Source organism: Caloenas nicobarica, chromosome Z, assembly GCF_036013445.1.
Source record: "Caloenas nicobarica isolate bCalNic1 chromosome Z, bCalNic1.hap1, whole genome shotgun sequence".
Classification (NCBI taxonomy): Eukaryota; Metazoa; Chordata; class Aves; order Columbiformes; family Columbidae; genus Caloenas; species Caloenas nicobarica.
In genome coordinates, this window is record NC_088284.1 from 89,936,176 (window position 1) to 89,958,481 (window position 22,306).

Sequence of the window (22,306 nt, forward strand, 5' to 3'; positions counted from 1 at the left end):
AGACAGGTTCTGACTATGTAGGATGTATCTGGTTCTCTGATACCCTAAATCACAAGAGAACTTAGAGCAAAACACTCCTCACAAGAAGCCAGAGGACAGACCTGATCTGCCGCTACTTATTCAGGGAGGGCACTGCTAAGCCATTCCCTCCTGCTCCTAGCCAGGGAGGTGGTGGGTGTGTGATAGTAGCTTTTTTTCAGGTGAAAATAATCTAGGAGATTATGAGAAGTAGCACGGGGCTAGCACTGCCCCTGTCTTGCTTCATGGTTTAAAATTTATTTAAGTAAGAGCCAGATGTAATGAGGCATTTCTGCTGGCATGCCCAGGACGTGTTATACTCATTCCTTTCAGAGCTTATCCTTTCAACAGTTTTTGGCAATGGAGATTTTTAGCAGGCAAGTTCTTTCATTATATTTGAAACTCAATTTACTAAAATAATCTGTGTTCTCTCAGGTGCAGAGACCCTCCATATTCTGAAGTGGCAGTGGGGGGAGAAAATATAATGCTTAAGAAGGCTCTGGAGGGTGTCTCATGGGATGTGAATGGTAGAAGTGGCACAATGCAACACTCATTCAGTGCTTCTGCAATACCAAGGCATTCCATTTTTAAAGTGAAGCATAAAGCCCCGAAAAGATGGTGACTGGGGTGAAAGTTGTGATTGTTCTTGTTGCATGCTAAGCAAGTGAGGTGAATGACTGCTTCTAAGTGTGAGCTATGATATTAATTACTGTCTCCTTTGAAGCGTCTCAGGAAAGTGGCCATTTATTTACTCATGGCTCACCTTTCACATTTGCACATCTTGCAGTTATTGGTGTCCCACATCATATGGTTAAAAACTAACAGAGAAATAGAAGGACAGAATAAGAGGTTTAAAAATGTAAAATCTGAATTACTTCTAGTACTTTAAAAGACCCCTTAAAAACATAATTTAAAACAGTTCTACAAGTTAGCCCACTAAGAAGCAGCCTCTTCATTAGTAGCACCTGTTCTTAAGCAAAAGTTGAGCAGTAGCAGCAAAACTATTCAAAATAGTTATTCCATTCTAATGGAATGTCACCCACACATTTTTGTTGCAGTAGACATCTTAAAGAACTACACAAAACCTTTGCAATCTTTGAATGTGACAGATCCACTATAACAAAGCTGTAAATATTTCCTACACTAAATGAATGCAGCCAGCGTCATCATAGTATTAGCAATATTACTTTTAAAGTAACTGCACATCAATATGTCATGTGTTTTGCAGAGTCTAATAAGTATGCAATTTTTCAAAATATGTAAAGTTATCATCAGCACCATCCTGTATTAAAGATTTGGTGCAAATTCTGCAAAGGTTAATATATATCATTGATACAGCCTTTGCTGTGAAAAATTCAGTCGATTCTGGACACAAATATAAATAAAATCAAAAGTTGGCACATTGAGGAAATAAAGTGTCTGTGTTCAAGACCATTGTTTTGATTGACATCATCACCCTCAGATAAATGTTTTGAGTCTGAAGAAACAAGTTGCATTTCACATTAGTTAGGTTCTGGCATTGTGCTTTTCCCCCCACCACATGCCTTCCACAGGCTCATGCACATTGCACATCAGCAGTGTTCAACAACAGCTGGGCTGCTGGTCAATAATTTGGCACATCAAAGGTAAGTATCAGCTCAAAACAAAGGAGCGGAACCTGTGTCAAGATCTGTTTACTTTGTGGTGGTACGGACCAGCTGATATGTCTCCTGTCAATCCTTGTATGCTCGAGTCGGGGATGTGCCTTTATAGAAGATGTTTCTGGTGTTCTCTGGACTGCTCCCTCTCTCAGGGATTAAAATGATGTTACCTTTTCGTCGAAGCGTTGAGTCCCGGCTGGAAGAAATGGACAGAGTCTCTGAGCCAATCTCACTTCCCTCCACTGGTGTGACTCTTATTGTAGTGATTCCATGATGGTGATGCTCACTGTTATCTATGTTGCTCCTTTTCCGGTCACCTGACCCATAACTGTCTTTTAAGGAGTCACAGCTTTCAGAGTCTCTGTTGAGATCATTTAGCTCATATGTCTGACGTAGGGTGACTTTTTCAGGACCTTTCCATTTCCATGACCCACTTCCTTCACCTTCTGATGGCATCTGAATTACAGGTCTGTTATTTTCTGGATGGGCCTCAACTCTGACAATGCTGCTCGGCTCATGGTCTGTCAAGGTTTTATATCTGATGGCTCCTGTACAGGTGACTGTGCTTCCGTCTGAACCCTTTGGACTGCCCTGAAGCACCCCTTGCTGCTTAGACATAGCTATGACTTGCATGATTCTTGGCTGGCTATTGCTTCTACATGCAACACTCTTCTCAGCAGCTTTCAGCCATTTAGCTCTAGCTGAACTACTTTTGGGTGATGTGTTCACGTTCTCTTGAGTCTCTTCAGGAATATGCACCAGCTGGGATGAGCCAGGACGTGACTGAATAGAGACCCGTGGGCCACCAGAAAGGCCTGAGTTGTTACAGCCTGGTACGCTGCCAGGTTGAATTTTCAGGTATTGGCCTGTTGGGCCGTGATGATCTCCGTTTACACCCACTCTGGAGGGTTCTGAGCTTGACCGCATTTCAATAGCCCTTGGTGGTGACTGGCCAGATTCAGTCTCTATTACTTGCAGTGACAACTTTCGACTTTCATTCTTGTTCTTCCACTGAGAAAGCAGCTGTTTGGAACGGGCAGAATCCATTGATGCGTGTATTGTTGCATTTCGTCTTGCTGGATCTTCTAAGGATGGTGTGTTGACTCTTGGCAAAGTGTTGCTGAAAGTAACCATGTTTTCCTTTCCCATTGGGCTTCGTGGCGTTATTATTTCTACATCAGCATTTGCCCTCTTGATATTAGTCAGGGACCCTGAATCTCTGTGATTTCTATTCAGGATACTTTCTGCACGATGAGAGACAATGCCATCGCTGCTGCTACCATTTTTACCTGGCAGGATTCTGTTGGCATCTTGACTGAGATCTGTCAAAGACCTTAGAGGTTCTCTGTGAAAATTTGGGTGAAACACATTGTCGTCACTTGGTAAGAAGTTTCCCACAGCATACAGGCCCTGATATTTGAACAGAAGCATCAACAATCAGTTATGAAAAAAAGAGACATAAAATGTCTGTATTCTAATTATATTATTCTGCTTTTAAATAAATATTGAGAGATACAATTAGTCTAGTTTAACTGACATGGCTATGTTCACTTTCCTCACCAGCATATCCTTATTCCAAATTCTGTCCTAAATCTGGTTCATCTAGGTATGTATGAAGTAGTCGCAGTAGGATAACTAGGGCACATAGTTCATGGCAATAAATAGTTGAGGAAAAGATTTAGCTTCCTTCAGGTTTTTTTTGTTTGGTTGGTTTTGCTTTTTTCATTTTATAAAGCCACAGATACAGCTGAAGAGTGTTTCATTACGAAAATAACAAAATTCATGTTCGCAGTCTTCTGGGCAAAGCTATGTTACAGCTACACTACTGTCTGCTCTGATTTACTGGATCTTGTTACAGCTTCAGTTGTTCTCTGCTCTGTGATTCTGCCCTTTCTACTGCATAATAACTGTGTAATACAATATCTACATGATAGAACAATTTATCAACTTTAAATCAATTGCTTTCCAAGCTTCAGAGAACTATAACAAGATTTAGTTACACAACACTTTCTTGTTCAGCAGACTCACTGTAAGATGCTGTCATTTTAAAAAGACTCCACTGACAGAAAATATTCCTTGGAAGGGTCAAATGCCTGACTCAGTCATTTGGGTTACTTTTTCTTTACTCTTCTTTCAGAGTTATCTGTAGTTTCACATTATTTCCCCTGCCCTTCCTCTTATTGGTGTGTAGTTTTCAGGGCAGATTTACCAATTACTGGGTATTCAGGACAATGTACTCTCTCATGTAGGTTGTTATGCAACAGTATGTGGAGAAGACCTAACAAAGAGCATACTTATTTGTGGCTTTCAAACATGGGAACACCAGCTCCATTTATGAGAGCCTGCAACAGCTTAATCATTTGAAATAATATTCTCAACAGAGTGCCTTTCAGCTCACACTGCAATCACAGAAACTGACTTCAGTAGCTCATGGGGTATCTATTATGCACCCTGGTTGCTGTTCCTTCTGCCGCTGTGCAAGCTGTTTTTCACCCGGTCACCTTTGCAGACCATCTGCATGTACCTTAGATTATCTTACCACAGAAAAAAGGGGGATAGGATATGTACTTATTTTAGTAATATACTAAAATTCATCATTGACTTCTTGGGGGTCAAAACACATCCCACTGCTGTTAAGATTCTTCTGTTCACCTGATCACACTAGAGCAAAAATTTTATCAGTAGCAGTTCCCGATTGCTCACAGGCACCTGGGCTGACACCGTGCTGGACAGCTGGGGCAGCAACAGTCCGGTTGGAGACATACGGAGAGCCACAAGCAAAAGGAAACACTTGATGATCCTTCCTGCTGACAGATACAAAGAGGCCTACCCTACATACTCCTTTACAGGACTCTTCCAAGGTGCTTCATCTATTTCAACCCAGTACAGAGGAAAAGCATAGCAATAACCTGGCTTGAGCATCCTATTTCCCCTGCAAAATTTCCCCAGGAGCTCCAGAGAATCACAAGGGTGCAATATTGCCTTTGATGTCTTGCAGGTTCAGCAATTTACTCAGTTGAGTTGCTGCTTATTAATTTAACCATCTTTTTTTTGAAATTATAAAGCTAATGTTGGCAATATAAACTCAGGCTGGCAAGAAACGCCAATTAATCCAATATTTTTCTTGCATGATGTTTTTAAGTGTGGGGTAGAAAGATTAGTATCTTTAAGTATTTAGTGAAGTACATAATGTTGGAGCTGTTTCTGTATACAGTGCCAGATGATTATATACCACTATGAGCACTGTTATGGAACTTTAAATTGAAATACATATTTGCTTTTTCTTGTTTATTTTTAAAGTAATTACCCCTAACATTATCAACATATTTTGACTATATTTTTAATTATGGCATGTGACCATGATGAAAGGTTTTCATAAAAAATACCCGTATTCTTATTACAGCCTCTAAAACTTAACTACATGAATATTATATTTACCAAATAGAGAGCAATTCCTCCTCCTATGAGAAAGCCACAGTAAACATCAACTGGATGATTCTTATACTGGGTGATACGAGTCAGACCACATATAATTCCACAAATGATAAAAGCAAAGACCAAGAGTGGTTTCAGAAGTTTTGAGGAGTCTGTTAATGTAGAATTGAAGTACATCTTGAAAAAAGAAAGAAATGAAGAAACTTAGATTTACCTAAAAGGATATAAATTTCTTTTGTTCAGTGTTTCTTTCACATACAGATCACTATTACACAATAATATTACAAATAATCAGTTTAATTTTATTTTACAGCCCTGTTAAATTTTGCTCACTTACTGTAGGAAGATCTGAAATCACAAGGAATGGATTTCCAAAAACATAGGCAGTGTTGCTTATTGACATCAATAAGAATAAGGATGTTATGCCTAAATACTGTTCACAGTCAGAGCCTAAATATTCTGTAAATGTGACTAAGGAGCCACTGCTTGTGAAGTACAGAAGCCATATGTCATGCCAGATGAAAGCAATAACCTGTTCTAACAAGAGCTACCACCAGATGCTTTAGAGAGCCATTGTTCAACAGGGGGCCATGATGTCAGGGAGGTCACAAAAATTAAGTGGAGGTGGTTCATCAGCATTATTCCAAATTTTGGCCTTTCCCTGGGCAGAATAAATACTGGCAAGCTCCCAGTACATGCAGAATTCCATTATCTAACTTGATTAACTGGTTGCTATTGCTGGTTTTTTCCTTTTTATAGCATGAGTGATGGAGTAACTGGTTTGGTTTTTTTGTTGCTGTGTTTTTTGTTATTTTTAAGTTCAAGTAAGTGGTCACTTGCACAAACGTTGTAGCCCATACTGAAGAAATGTCATTGGTCAGATGTGGAAAATCAGCTGTGATTGCTGCAGTGTGTCCTTCAGTTCCCTGCTAGTTACTGATGTTTTTTATTCCCTTGCTTTGCAGTGGCATTTTGGAGGCCTCTGGGAGTGATTGTGACAGTTCATCCATGCTGCAATTGTATGGAGGTCAAATGAAACTACACCACATAGATGTTTGTTCCTTAATGCCTCAAGTTTAAAGGCAGCGAGTCAAGTGATGACAGCAATAAAGAAAAGGCAGAACACATAAAGGTTAATTTGAATGGTAAGTTAAAATATCACCCTGTAAGACAGATAAGCACTGCATTTTATATGTGAATAATATGAAACAGCAAATATACTTTAACATTACACTTTTTGTTGCTTCTTAACAAAGGAAGTGAAGCAGTTCAATCTTTTCTGAATACTTAATAGAGCTGGTTTTATTTTAGCTGTTAGTAATTTTATTTTGCTTCCAACTGGCAGAATAAAAACTTACATCCATCCAGGATATCCAGGCAACACATCACTTTGCAATATACAGCAAATGACTTTCTAACTTTTTTCTTGTATAAATGAAAATGAACAGAATTGGTTACTCACCGAGATGTACACTGCTGCAAAAGCTGCCAGGGTGGCATGTTGAGAAGGGAATGACTTTCTGCCAAGGAAGGACACTCAAATTATGCTTCTCAGTTCAAATACACTGTGCTAGTGTTCACTTGAAAAAAACACTGGGTGGTACAGTCATTTTCAGCTTACATTTCCTAAGCAATATTTGATTCATCGGTAACATTTAATTTCTAAATTTCTTTTCTATAATCTGGAGAAAGGACCAATGTTAATGAAATGCCTTTGTTTTGAAGTAAATATTTACAATATGTTCTAAGAGAACAGTGGAAACGGGCTAAAGACTGAAACCTTGACTCAGAGAAATATCTATAAATTTATTTCTATAAATAAATTTCCATAATAAATTTTCAGTAAGTACCTAATTACACAACTTATTTAACGCATGAACCTTGATCTTATGATTATTCTGACTGACTTGACTTGGACTCTTTCCAAAGTAAGGACTCATACAATTTGATGATCAGGCCCTAATGTCAGCAACTGAATTAATCACCTTTGTGCCCCTGCTTTGTTGCTCTAATAACTGAGGGAGGACAGGGTGACAGTCTTCTCAGAGAGAGGCAAATCGTATCTTTGTTTGCTATGTTTTCAGGTTTATTTTTTAAATTTCAGCACTTTATCACATGATAGGAGTGAATGGAGCACAAGAACATGGAGAGGGCATTTTAAGAGTTATTTGGCCCCTTCCTGAAGTCCAGAAGAAGAGGGTAAATGAAAATACAACCAAATTGTATGAGACAGTAGGCAAAATCAGGTCTATTCTTGAAACTGTTGAGAGCCTTCTGCTCCCATTGAGAGCCTGGGGACTTGAATGATGTGGACTGGGTCTTGAGTCAGAAACCACAGATATGAAAATCTAAAGTGACAGCTTAGCTTCTACTTCTCTGACCAAGAAAAGGAGGTTTTGTGTAAGCAGCAGCTACACAGAACCATCACACGAGGCCCTTTAACATTTTAACATTATCTTTCTTATAGACCCATTTCAATCCTCTAACAACAAAAGCGATGGGAACATGAGGGATTTTTACACAGTAAAGAGAAAAACTTAGCTGAGGGTGGATTCAGTAACACCTGTTCTATGGTGGACATCTAGTTCATAGCTTGTAGAAGCCCTAAAAAACTTCTATAACCTTTGAGTTTTCTAAGTGAGTAAGAAGCAGTGAACATGTGTAGCAGTTTATATCTGTACATTTATCTCCTTTAAATAGCATGGACACATAATGTAATGTCCTGCCTGTCTTTGTGAAGAAGGGTATGTCTGTCTTACAGCCACAGCAGCCACTTTCCCCTGAGAAAGCTCAGCTTGGGATAAAGACTCGAAAAATCATTCAGCTTCACAGATGGGTCTTGTCCCCCTAACTGGCTCTATGCACAGCCATTCTCCTAGCAGCACCTCACTTGGTTGTTTAAAGTGAAGACTGAAATACAGTTCTTTGCCTTTAGAAAAAGACATTTTTCTGTAAAGCAGCAGAGTCTACTTTCTAAATTTCCTTCCTCTACATTTTGCCTTGTCTGTTCTAAATAATTCATTGACGATTAAATATGTGCACGTAGTTCAGTGTGAATGCCACACTGCTGACCTGAATTTGAGCCCATGGCTCCAGCAGGTTCATGACTCTGGCCAAGATGAATTCAGTATGATTCCTTTTTCATTTCAAAGACACACCTATTTTTTTTTCTTCCCTCCCCCCACCCCTCCCAATCAAACCTGGGGAACAGGTTCAGGGTTGAGGACAGGAGGATAAAGACATGAAAAAAAAATGTACATGTTTGTAATGGCTAATCAACTCCTTTACCTTGTGCAGGTTTTAGTGGAAGCATAAATCTACTCACAGTCTCTGTGGAGCTAATGTATAGATTTGATTCTATGGACTTTAGTACCACTTAGATCTTAACCTTAATTTGATGGCATTTTTATAGTATATAAGGTGTGTTACTATGCTACAGTCAATTTTCTCTTTATTCTATTTTCTATTCATATGCTTTCAGGGCAAGCACAGCATGTTACAGACTAAATGCACTCCATGTACTCTCTAATGGTGACACTGCTTTTGTTCCTCTATTTGTTATCTTTTCATCTAAAATGAAAATAATTCAAGCTAAAAATATGTAGCCTTTTTGTATGACTCTGTATTGAAAAGGTGAACAAAGGTCTCAAAGAAAACATGTCCTGAACTCAAATGACAGTTTATCACTCTAAATGCTCATGCATGAGGATGTGTAGAGGGGGGGCAATGATGAGAAAAAGTCATTTAGAGAGAGAGTCATACTGAGTCAGAGCATCAGAAATGATAGAGGATAGAGAACTCACTGGAGATCTGAATAGAAATGACTGAAAAGGGTCTTTGAAGATAAACAGAGAAAAAGATGAACAAAGGAAACCACTGGATATTTGGGGGATGTTGCAGAAAAGCACTTCCTACAATCAGCTGGATAATTATGTGGTGTTCTCTGTACTTTCCATAGGGGAGTCTAGAGGCAAATTTCTGGAGCTAAAGTTTCTGGGAAGTACAAATAAAAAATGAAGGCTATTAGCAATCTCATAAGAACCAGTCCCTTACAAACTGAAATTATTAAAGTCAAATTAACCTCCTGGGCTGGAGAAGATATACCATAACTCCTATAGTAGATGACTCAAGAAAGTATTGAACCAATAGCAAGTGCTGATTGCTTGGGTAAAGTTGAGACAAGCATAAGGAAGCAACAATTTAATAAAGGAAAAATGCAATAAAATGGATTTAAGTAGAAACTCAGGGTAGTGCCAGAATATTATAGATCACCAAATGTATCCTCTATGATGGGAATAAATTTGAGATATCAATGTATCAATGTATAGTCATCTTCCTACAGAAACAGAAATACACAAAACCTGATTGCTTAGTCTTAATACATTACAACTAATTTCACTGGGTTTTGGAAGTGATGATATTTAAACTTAGGAATGATCAGCATTTTTGGAATGGCTACAGGCAGTACATTCAGAGCAGTAGGCATGTTATTTGAGATGATAATGAAAAGAATGAGATTCAATAATGATTTTTTTTTTTTTTTCTGTCTGGCTCATGAGTAAAGCTACACCCATTTCTCTGGGACACCACAGAGGTGCAGTACGCTGCTAGCAAGCATCAGGCTTCAATGGCAGTATCCCAGTAACAGCAAATGGTCATGGGAAAAAAAGACAGTGAGGTGAGGGCTGATATAGTAATTCTGGTTATGCTTTTCAGCAAAAATATTTTCATTGAATTATTTGGGCCAAGTAGAGCTACAGTTATTCATTCCAGCTCCAGATCATGCCCACATATAATTGAAAAGATATGGCAAATTGATCTATGCTAATTGAGACATATTTAAGACCAGATAAATCAAATAATTGAGGATCTTTAAATATCAGTGAAATTGGTTTGTCCCAGTGAAAGGAAACAGACTGAGATTTTCTGGAAGATACTTACAAAGTAAATGATTTCATGATTTCCAAGTGTGTTGACTATTGAAATAAATGGAAAAGCAAACAAACTGGGGGAGAGGTACATTAATATATAGACAGAACATTTTAGTAATATTGATGTGACAAAAATGTAATGCCATGAGGCATAAAGTTAAAACAGAAGCTAGCATCTGCGGCTGCACACAGAACAAGAAAGGAGTGCAAAGCTTTAGTGAAGTGGATGTGACAGAAGTAATATAGCTTTATGTCTGCTAATCAGGTACACAGAGAAATTATGCAGCTCAGTCAAAGACAGAAATTGTAGTTATTTCAAGAGTTCTGTAGTTTTTCTGTAACTTTTTTTGGAGAGCAGGAGATTTTAAAAAGCACACAAATTTTGAATGACTGCAAAATATTCAAATGTTCAAGGATTAACAGGCAAGAAAGGTTAACCTGGTGTGGAAGAGATACAGAAGACGACTACCGTATTCAGTGAAGAGGTTCATGATTTCTTAGTAGCACAGTGCATATATTTAGGACACTTCATACTAATGAAGTTCTTGAACTAACAAGTAGCAGATGTATTACAACATTACAACTTATACCTTCAGATTCCTTGTTTAAAATCTATGACCTGTCATAAGTAATTGAGTTATCACTATTTTATCACATTGAGCTTTTAAAAAAATACAATATATAGTCTGGGTTATATCTCAAATTGATGGATATGCTATTATCAACAATATTAATTTCTTTTCTGGCTATCTGAAGCTAAAGACTAAATGATTAAGGTGGATAAAGCATCAGTTAGAAATACCATGAAAAAAATGGCATGTGTTTGGGAACACACAGATTTGCACTGTTGTGGTCTTTGCTCTAATAAAGGGATATTTTCAATGCCGTCAATATAAAAAAACTTAATCCACTAGAGAAATAGGAAACAAACCTCTCCAACAAATCCCAAAACCAAGCCTCACAAAGAAAGACCAAAATGCCAGAACAGAAATGTAATCTATACAGAGGGCTCAGATAAAGTACTTGGGTGACTTCTTCCCCTGCCTGTTATGGGGGACTTACCCAGATCCCCCTGGGAAAAGCAGTAGAAGCTATACATATTAATAATTATATAGGAAATTGTCTCCTTTGAAAGAGGGAAAATAACTAGCTACTAATGACTGTGCTTCAGAATCTGACAGTCCACAGCCCACTGTTGGCCTAATATCTTTATACAGAAAACTGAACATCACTAAAAACATGCTTATGCTCCCACCTTTGTTATAAAATACTGACAAAACTCATTCAGACTTTAAGTAGAAAAAAAATCTGAAACTGGGACAGAAAATCAAAAATAAAATGAATACTTAAATGTACACAATGAAGGATGGAACCAACCTTCCAGCATTGATGATATTGAGATCAGCTCCTGAGCAAATATCTTCCACAACATATGAATTCTCTGAGCAGGATACATTTAAGGATGTATAGTTAGGCTTGCAAACAGTCAGGAAATATGGTGCCTGATATCCTGTTGATAGCTGTATAATATCAGTAACAAGAGCAGTGGAACAAAGACCAAACACATGAACACCTAGGAAAGAAATCATTAGAGCTTGTTAACTTTATTATATGCAGAAATTAGATTAAATCACTGTGAAAAAATGGAATTCTGGTGGCTTATGTCATTGGACTTGACAGAATTTAACTGAAGAATAAGATGCATTTTTTTGTAATGAAAGCTTATTGCAAAGTTGAATTCTTTAATGTAAAAAATTATTTATGCTTGTTTTCCTCCTTGATACATTTCATTTTGATGGCGTGATGACCTCCAACATCTTTTTCATAAAAGTGAACTACACTGGAGCTGCTTCAGTTTGGGAAGCAGTTTTCTGAACTGACTAAAGAATAGCCATCTACTTGAACTGAGCACATGTGCTCAACCAGTCCTTGGACTTGCCCACTGGGATACCGGCTTTCGATAACATGGGCAGCTGCCTATTAGATCCCTGCTCTGAGGCCCTGTTCTCTTTTTTTCCTCCAGGGACTCATCAGCTGGCAATAACTCTGGCTGTCTTCACACCTCTGATATTTCTTGAGTACCAAGTCCTTGCCACAAGTCCAAATATTTACGTCTTTTTGGTAAGTGATCAATGTTTCTGTCTGGTTAATAATGTCAAATTCACAAGGCAGTTGAAGTAAATGCAATTGTTTTACTGAGCATTTTCAACTGCTTTTCCCCTAAAGACTTACCTCTAATTCCCCACTCATATTCATATACATTTATTTTTCATCTTAAAATTGAAAGAATACTAAAGTCATTAAAATAGGAAAGAAACTGCAAGTTAAGAGCACGAATCAAGAATGGAATTCATGCATCTTTGAGCTTGTGTTTTTCGGTGATGGAATGGGATGCCATACAGAAGTGGAAACCACGGGGTGTCTTTACAGTCATCCTTGCTGATGTTGTAACCTGCCATCCCCTTGGCTCCCTTCCTCACTGCTGCTCTTAAGAGGCTGCTCTACTGGTCACAGACCGTATAACCTCTCCTGTCATTGCCTCCCTGCTTGCCACACTAAGAAACCTGGTGTATAGGCCTCCCACCAAGTTTTCAGTCCACTGTCCTGCAGGTTGTCTTTGCCTAGGCTGCCCTTTCTAATGACGGACTTCTGGAACAAAGAAAACTTTTCCTCTAGCCACTCTTTGGCAGATGAAATTAACTGTAAGAAAAGGAACAAAGTCCTGCTGCCTTTTCAAGTTCAGTTTTCATAAATGAAAATTAAAACAAAGTAAAATAAAACATGTTCCTCTCTATCATTAGGTTGCCAGATTCTAGCCTTTTTTCAAGAGGTAGATAAACACATCCCAGAATGTCAAATCTACCGACAGTTTCTGACAAGTTTTACTGTCACGCTGAATACTATGTCAAGTGGGTTGAATCCTCACGATATACTGAAGACAGGCACGGGAAACTATACACTGAAACCACTGCAAGGAAGCCAGCTCAAGGTGGGCAGAGAAGGAAAAACAAATTATTCCTTTAGAAACACTGACAACAGTACAGGAGAGGAGAAGGAAAATGGAGAGTGTAGATGCTGCATTACTGAGTATGGGGCTGCTCTGTCACTCTGTTTGACAGTTCCTTCCCGCATTTTCTGGCAGAAAAAGATCTATGCCAGGGGCAGCCCTGCCCTGTTCTGAAAGGCTGTTTCAGAGCAGGAAACCTGCATGGTGAGAACTGAATGTATATGGAAAGCTCTTCTTTGTGACTAATGTTTAAAACCCACCAACAAATCTGACAGCTCTTCTAAGAAATGAATTGAAGTTGCATCCTCCTGCATTAATATTGGCCTCTGTTCCAATCCCATTTCTTCTTTTGGACAGGCAACAGTAGAGAATTCCTTCTCCTATCATTATCTGCAATGACAAAGGAGCCATTAAATTAAAGGCAGCAGTTACTCAGAAGACACTGATTGAATTTAAAGGGCTGAAATATAACTATGCTGAAAACAATGTCATGCACTGACACGTACTCGCCTTTAAAATATTTGTATCAATGCGTAAACATTCAGTAATGCCAACTTAGTCTGAGTGAGGGCAGGCAAGAAGGTGGCACTGAAATTGGGTGCAACTGGCATAAAATTGGAAGGAGACCTCTTTTTCACGTGTGTGTATACAGTGCTCAGTGGAGTCAGGGTCTTGATCCACAGCTGAAATTTGATGCTTCTTCAACAAAAAAATAATAATTAGAAAATCTTGCTTCTCAAATAATCCAGAGCCAACACAATATCTTTGTGCTCCTGAGGTGGTTTTAGCACTCTGTCTTGGCCTCAAGCCTAGCAATCCCTAGCAGCTTCTAATTATATGGCAGCCTGCTCTTCAGTAATTGTTTAATTTGGCTTGGGTTTTAACCAGATTGACAGCAGTAGGAAAAGTTCTTTCTGTCCTTGTGGTCCCTCTGACCACACCAAGCAAAATGGATTATGACTGAAGCCCTAGACAAGAGTTTAGAATAGAAATAAAGAGGTTAGATTGTTTTCCCTGTTAAAGAGTACGACAACTTGGAAATCTGTACAGGGTTTGTACAGAGTTCAGAATAAGGACTGGGCTGAAATATTGAAATTAATGAGGCAGTTCTCAGCACTAAGAGGAGATTCAACTTGTCTATCCACAGATGCATTGAAAACTAATATATGCAATGCACAAAGCTTACAATACAACGAGGGCTCAAGCATCTGAATTATGCTGAATCTGCTGTAATTACTAGTGAAATTTGTGCATGCTCAGACCCTTCAGCCTGGGAGAAGGGAGAAACAATGGACAAGCTTAGTCTAACTCTTTTTAGCTAAAGGTTTAATAATTTGGTTTCCTTTCTTTGCCAGAAAAAAATGAAGTACTGAAGTCTCATTACATGGAAAAGTTAGTGGTAAGGGTTATTTAAGGAATTTTAATTAGATGAGAACTATGGTCACTATTATCTGTCTTCATTTGATTAATTTAGAGCTAAAAATTTTCCCAGAGAAATCAGAAGTATTTCAAACATAAAATACAGAGAAACTGTAATAGTTTTTCGGTACGCTCTAAGGAATGTCTGGCACAGGGAAAACCACCAGAGACATGGATTAGCTTGTATGATACAAGAGAAAATAGGGAAACAGCAAGGCCTATGTCAAGGAAAACTCAGAAGCTTGTATGTCCAAGGAAATAAGCTCCAGCAGTAGAGGAGGCAGGAGGACTGAAACTGCCAGCAGTGGATTTCTCTCCTTGCAAACTGATTTCCCACATCAATGTGATCTAATTTCCTGGTGACCTCTGTTAGAAAGCACACTGGTGTTAACTTTAAGTAGGTTTTTGATCAGTGGCTGATAAGAGTTTGAACCTACACTGATATAATTAAATAACTGGTCCTAACATTTTTGATTGAGCAACTAGAGAGAAAATGTGTCAGAGGATCAGATTCAGAGTTCTTTGAAGCAAATGGAAATCGTGTTGCAATTCAGGTACATCTATATTCCAGACAAAAAATATCCATGTTGGCAATTTTGTACAAGTCCAGTTGTTCCACACTGAAGTCTCCTGTGCTTTATGAATACAAGTAGAAAATTTCATCTGTGCCACAAGCCATAAGACATCTGTCAATAATACAGGTAGTAATTTTCTGTAGCACTTCAGGGCTATGGAAGAGACCTTGTTAAGAGCAGTTGCTGCTCACTAATATTGAGCGAAAAACCCCCTACCCCAATGAAAAAAACAACCCACAAAACCCCAAATCCACACAGGTCCTCTTGTAATAATGGCTTGGCAAAATAAATTACAAAATGTTAAATATGTTGTAAAAAAAAAAAATCCTATAAAGTGAATAGACTTAATATGTTCTCCAGTCTTGGGAAAAAAATGAGTATATCAACAAAAATAATTTAGGAAAAAATTAAGTCTTATTCTAATATTTATACAAGGCTTTAAGCAGGGAGACTGCAATTTGCTTGTCTACTCCCCCCTGCTTTTTGTTTTTCTTATTTACACTCTTTGGTAATATTTAAAGTGTGGCTTAATTATACCTGTATTTTATTGAGTCTTTATGAACTTCTGCCCCATACTGCCTTAAGTACCTGAACTGCAGACAGAGATTACCATATGCTGTGTTACTGGAGATCCTCAATTCCTCACATAGCTCATGCTTCCTTTTCTATATTTTACAGGCTTTATAAAGTGTGTAATTCCTTGAAGTGTTAAAGAAAACTAAATTATATAACACTAAACTCTACAAGATGACAATGGCATAATTGTAATCTTTTTGTATTGAGCTTCACTGGCCTGTTTTTCCAAAGAAAATGCGAAGGTTTGGACAAAAAAAACCCTAGTTTTTTACTTCATAAGTGGTATTGAATAATAAAGAGCTGATGCTCTATACCATCTTCAGTGCCTTTTATTACAGAAGGTTGTGTATTTTGCACTATCGGAGCCCATTCTCTCTCTATTGCAAGCACCACATTTGCGCTCATGCTAATACAAATGAACTACACCTTCAAAGGCTTGAAGCTTCAAAGCAGTTGTACTTTGAAGCTTCAACGTTTACTTTCTTTACCAATCTTATGTTTTATAGGCATGCTTAAGTGTGGGTCTGAGTTTCTCACATGGGGTGTTTTGGTTAATTGTGCTGCTGGTAGGAGACTGATTCAAGCAGGAATAACGTTTTATACTGCAAAATTTCATGCAATGCTGAAATAATTTACCTGTAACCAAAGCCCTCAATAAACGCTCTGTAATGAAATGGAGATCTGTCATCTCCAATAAAGGTGTTTGATATTACCTAGGCTTGACATAATCTCTCTGAAGTAAAAATCAGCTTTTACCCCTCTATTGTGGCCCAAGTGAGCCTATATAGATTCCTTCTATGGTTGTTTCAGGAAAGACCACTTTGTTGTTATTAAAAACTGTCTGAATTTAAGAAACCCAGCCACTGCAATACCAACAAGTTTTGGTTTTATCACAGTATTTGGTGTTTGCTGCAAGCGTCTGCACCAGGAACACTGAGACTCTTAGCTCTCAGTTCCTAAACTAGTACAATTTTTAGCCTCACGGTTGTGTAAAATCCTTCAGAAATGGTTTCTAAAGCAACCAAAATCAAACATGGTAAGAACAGTTCAGTTTAAAAAAAGACAAATAAAAACCAAACATCCTGGAAAGCGAAAAGAGAACAGCACTTCATGATTTTTATATGAGCATCACATTTTATAGATTTTGTAACTGCAAATTGGCTAGTATTATAAAAGGAATGAACTGGTTGAATTTAAGGGAATTCAGTGGAGCAGGCAGCAGAGATACATTTGCAGCTGGCCTTGGAGAAGTATCGAACTGAGATGTGCAGTCATTGCTGTCAGGGGAGAGAAGAGACCCTTTCAGAAGGTTGATTCAGCTTTTCAGGTGTACGGAATCACCCACTCAAGGTGAATTTCTCTCTATTTGCTGAACAGCAGTGGTGTGAGACTAAGGCTCCTATCTCAGCTGCCTAAAATCAGACACACTGAATTCCCTCTAGTATTTATATAAAGGTAAAGTCTTTAGATTTCATAGAATCTCAGAATCATTTTGGTTGGAAAAGGCCTTTAAGATCATTAAGTCCAACCATTAACCTAACACCGCCAAGTTCACCGCTAAACCATGTCCCTAAGAACCTCATCTGCACGTCTTTTAAACACCTCTAGGGATAGTGACTCAACAACTTCCCTGGGCAGCCTGTTCCAGTGTTTTACAACCCTTTTAGTGAAGAAATTTTTCCTAATATCCAATCTGAACCTCCCCTGGTGCAACTTGAGGCCATTTCATCTTGTCCTATCACTTGCTACTTGAGAGAAGAGACCAACACCCTCCATGCTACAACCTCCTTTCAGGCAGTTGCAGACAGCGATCAGGTCTCCCCTCAGCCTCCTTTGCTCCAGGCTGAACAGCCCCAGTTCCCTCAGCTGCTCCTCATCAGACCTGTGCTCCAGGCCCCTCACCAGCTTCACCATCCTCCTCTGAACTCTCTCCAGCACTTCAATGTCTTTCTTGTAATGAAGGGCCCAAAACTGAACACAGGATAGTGGGAGTAGATGAGGTGCTACAGGGAATGTTTTAAAGGTGTGTCTCCTTCTGTTACGGGAGAATAAAAGATGAATTTAAAATCCTAATATAATTAGTCTGGATGACACTGCAGCCTAAGTGAAACCAAAGGAGCTATTTTCTTTATGACAACTGAAACTCTGTTCAAAATCTTTAATAAGTGACAGTGGCACCTCAAACTTACCGTAATTGATGGTCCAGCAAAAACCAGACTAAGCAACATCAAGAAGGGAACAGACTCTTGTGTAGGTTCAATGTATGGCATACTCAGACTCTTGTCATAGCAATTAAATCCAGAGTGAACTGGCTTGAAGACATCAGTAAGTTCAAGAAAATAGAGGCTAACAACAGAAGATGCCAATATGGGCAACTAGAAGAGAAGAAAGCAACAAATTACTGTTTGGAAATGGATACCATTGCTTTTGCAAAGCTCGTCAAAACACCGAATCCAACCTTCAGCTCACATAATTTAGCCTTTTAATCTAGGAATCATTAATAAACAAACTTTGATTGGGTTTTTTTAAAGGAAGTACCAGGACTGCAGTCTCCCACATGAGGCCTCCGCATTCTGCTGTTTGTCATCACCCTTTTTGGTCCTTTAGCAACTCTCTGTCATGTATATGACAGTGTTTTTACATCAAAGCCAGCTTGCACTAAGTTTCAAAGTAAGAGTTAATGAAAACCAGTATCCAGTGCTTCCCTAGAATCTAAATATGTGATAATACAGTGTTCTGCCTTCACACATTCATTTTGCAATTCTACCAAAAAAGCAATTAACTTTGGCAAGACCCAGTCTGTGTAGAGCCATGATGACTATGGTTACAATTCTTTTATCCTCTAGCTATTTAGTGATTTTACCCTTTGCAATTACTGCCAGTAATTTATTAAGAGTGAAGGTGGCCCCTCTGGGGATAAATTCACCCCAGCTTGCCACCAGCTCCTGAAAGTACAGATTCAAATAGGAAACCTCAGTGGACAGAAGTCATTTAAGAGAAGAAATAGCAAAAAGGCATTCTGAAGCCATTGGTTTAGAAGCGAACAGAGAGGGCAGCCCTGACCCCAGGGGTGTTCAGAGGTGACCAGCACCATGTGATTATTCTCCGTACCCTCTTAGTAAATGCTCAGACATGTTTTTTGTTTGTCATTTCCCAGAGTCCTCACTGAACAAGGCAACCTTAGAACAACTGTGTGCTCCTCCACTGAGATGCAAGGACTCCTTCCGTGTCACTACTGAAATGAAGGTACCTATGGATAATGTAATGTAAACTGCCTATCTTCTTCCTTTGCTTTTTTTTCTTTTTAAGATGTCTATCACATTAACTTTTGCTCACTGTTAGCTGCAGCTGAAAAGTAAAAGCTCGCAACTACTAAATAGATTCACTTAGATAAAATCATAAAAATCTGATAAGGCTGTATCACATCTCTTCAGAAAAAATACCCTCACCTTTTACATGAAGCAACTCTCCTTATGAAAAACACATAAATTCAGGCATACTTAGATTCTGTTGTTCTTGTAGTGTTCAGTACACATTCACAAAAATAATCGATTGATTAAAATCAATATAATTCATCCCATTCTACAATGGAATAAAAAAACCAGAGGTAAAACTGGGTAAATATGCATACTGGAAAAAATAATGAATAAAACCTGCTATATATGGCAGAGGGACAATGGTTTCCTGTATTAACCGGCCATTTTCAGGTTTTTAAATGTTGGGCTTTTAAAATACAGACCTTTTGGTGCATAAAATCTAATTCTGGGTGTTTAAAGGAGGGTTCTAGCTGAGTTTCACTGAAACATTTTTTAATGTGACTTAGTTTTTGTTTGCAAAGAACAGCTTATCTTTGATGTGAAGGGCGGATTTGAAGAGGGTAAGTTGTATCTTCAAAGCATTCTCAGCAAAATCTGCAGGAGGTGTAGAATGGGATAACTTTGGCTGTCTGGGTATCTGTGTTCAAGTTGATCACATTGTAATGTCACCTAGTACAGAGGCTGTGATTGTGCAGAAAGGGAAGGAATGGGTACTGGCATCCCTAAGTGCTATGAGCTCTACAAAAATAACACCAGGCATCTAGTAAATTCGCTTCAGTAAGTAGCGTGTGCGTATGTATATAACCCAAAGATATATGTATATTTGCACTCACATACTATACTACACATACATATTATGTATAGCATATAACATACACAATATGTAATACGTATCATGCGAATACATAATATATAATATAACCATAATATAACCTGCCATATAATATGTATGGAATAATTATATACCATCTAACTAAACTGAGTCCTGCTTCCTGCATCTAGTTCTTTAGCTGGCTGCATGATCTAATGCTACTTCTCCCTTCTTGCCAGACGCAGTCCCCCATTGACTAGAATGCAAGCAGCGTGATCAGCCAACATGGGCTAGACTGTTTCTAGTCACTATAGGGATGTGAAGGGATGAAAGAAGACTTTAGTCTTCATACTTTGGGAATAATTAAGATTGTTGTGGAACTGAGTACCCTCCTCTCCACACCTGCCTGCACAGGGACCGCGGAGCTGTTGGGGGTAAGGGGCCTCTTGACCAGAAGGCTGGCAAAGTGCACGCTGCCCTGGTGTGCAGGGAGCTTGCACCGAGCCTCTGCTGCTCTTCCTGGGACACTGAAATTCTGTACAGCATTTGAACTCTCACATATTGCAACTTCACTTCTGCACAGCACTTAACTCTTGAAATATTTGCAATGTCTTTTATTATTAACTATTTGAAAGTCATACCTAATGACCTAGACAGGGTCCAGGTCCCATGGGGCAAAGCATCTTATAACAGGACACAAACATATTCCAATGAGCTAAATGGACAAAATAGGCAAAGTGCCTATTGCCCTTCTTTTCAGAAATTATGCCTGTTTATGTAGATGTCCCCAAAGGTTCATTTCCTAGGATGGAAACACAGAGTAGGCAGATCTTGCACTCTGAGTTTCATCTTCATTTTGTATTTTTCCATTTCTCTCCTGTCAAGAAAAGGAAAGCCTCTCCTTGAACAACAGGCTCTGCATTACCAACAAGTCTACCTCTCCACTGATTATGGTATTCTTAGGCAGGCAACTGCTTTAAATGGCAATATTGAGCTATCAAAAATAGGTGATATATGAGGTGATATTTTATTACGAGACACTAAAATAACATAGGTGGATAACTTTTATTTTTTTAAACTACTGTATGCAAGCTGTAATTTTATTGTTAATTGCAAAGTCAAGGAATTGTAAGAATTGCATTTTACTGCCTTATGACTTCACTACAGGACTCCCATATTATTTCTGACTGTAATTAGCCATTCTGCTAAAAGAAAAGAAATAATTCTAAAGGATTATGAATCTCCAATGTAACTGCTTACAATACTAATGAATAAGTTTATAGTCAGTTCGCTATATACAGTATGTCAGATCCCACAGGACATTTTTCTTCCTATCTTTTTAAAAATACAAATATAAAATCTGTCTTCTAAAAAAAAAAAAAGCAAACACTTCTAAAATCTTCTAAACAGTGTATCTGGCTATTTAATATATGAATATTTATGGAGTGTTCTGCTTAAGGCAGCAGTCATTCTGTAATTATAGACTTCAGCTCCCAACACCTTGAAAATGTCAAATATAATTAGATAGTAGAATGTGTATTGTTTTAATTACAAAATGGAATAGGAATTTTCCTCTTCCTAATTAGAATAATAAAACCCCCAACCTCAGTTCCCATATCTTGACTAGTAAGTCTTCATACTCTTACTTCCTTGGTTGGATAGTGGAGAAAGATCCCTGATAAGTTTGTAATTTAGACCTGTAAATGTAGAGTTTGACCCAAGCAGCCAACTCTGGCTTAGAATCTTTAAAGTCAGGACTATAATCAGCATAGTTGCTGAAAAGGCTTGACTTGGGGTTTATTTATTAAAAAAAAAAACAACCACAAACTAAAACTGTTATTTACTTAAACTGTAAGTTAAGAGGCTTTTTAAAGCCATAGGACTTTGCTGTTAATAATAATTAATGTTATTAATATTTTAAAAGATTTTTCTGTATTGAGCTAGGGACTGTCCAAGCATGAGAAAAAACTCTCTCTCTTCCCAAGAGCTCAACAAAGATCTAAATACCTAGAGACCTTGTAAGGAGGAAAATAATTGTTGAGAACCTCCTGTTTGTTAAGTAGTGTGGGACAAACCAAAATAGCATTCGGTAGTACAATAACTTCTCTGAACTGATGGGATATGTAATAAATCTTCCTTCTGGTCAAGATCCACGAGACATATGTCACATACTGGAGAGAACTCAAAGAATAGATGGCTTGCTCTTTCTCTTTTAGTCTATCTTTTCACATTACCTCCCAATTTACTATATGCAGCATGGTTTACAGATGTTGGATGCTTGTTCTTAGTACTCTTTGTTACCCCTAAAATCAGTTTTGCCAGCTGCAGTTCTGCATGTCTTTATGCAACCATTGGGTGAGTCGTTTATAGCCATGATGTCTTCAGTACCAGCATATGCCTCATCTCTTATGCTGCACCTGTAACTCCTCCACATCGCTCCCTCTGTCATGCAGGAATACAGGTCTGGTATGACAGCAGAGGTCTTGCAAATGGGGCAGTGGAAGGCCGAGCCTTACCAGGAGAATCTTATTGGAGTGTCTGGAACCCTAAACAGCACAAGGTTGTCCTCTGGATGGC

At 38.4% G+C, this 22,306-nt stretch overlaps 1 protein-coding gene across 2 annotated transcripts in view; it reads right to left on the reverse strand.

Annotated features, from left to right (window-relative positions):
- Positions 1-1,730: 1,730 nt before the first annotated feature.
- The window catches only part of PLPPR4 (phospholipid phosphatase related 4), a 29,755-nt gene continuing 9,179 nt past the window's right edge, over positions 1,731-22,306 (reverse strand). The window contains exons 2-7 of one of the 2 annotated variants that reach the window (XM_065657022.1): positions 17,791-17,976; positions 13,292-13,421; positions 11,402-11,597; positions 6,556-6,613; positions 5,097-5,270; positions 1,731-3,068 (exon numbers count right to left, since the gene is read on the reverse strand). In XM_065657022.1, coding sequence (XP_065513094.1) covers positions 1,731-3,068; positions 5,097-5,270; positions 6,556-6,613; positions 11,402-11,597; positions 13,292-13,421; positions 17,791-17,976 — 2,082 coding nt within the window. The remainder of the gene's footprint in view (positions 3,069-5,096; positions 5,271-6,555; positions 6,614-11,401; positions 11,598-13,291; positions 13,422-17,790; positions 17,977-22,306) is intronic. The other variant, XM_065657023.1, reaches the window with a different exon arrangement.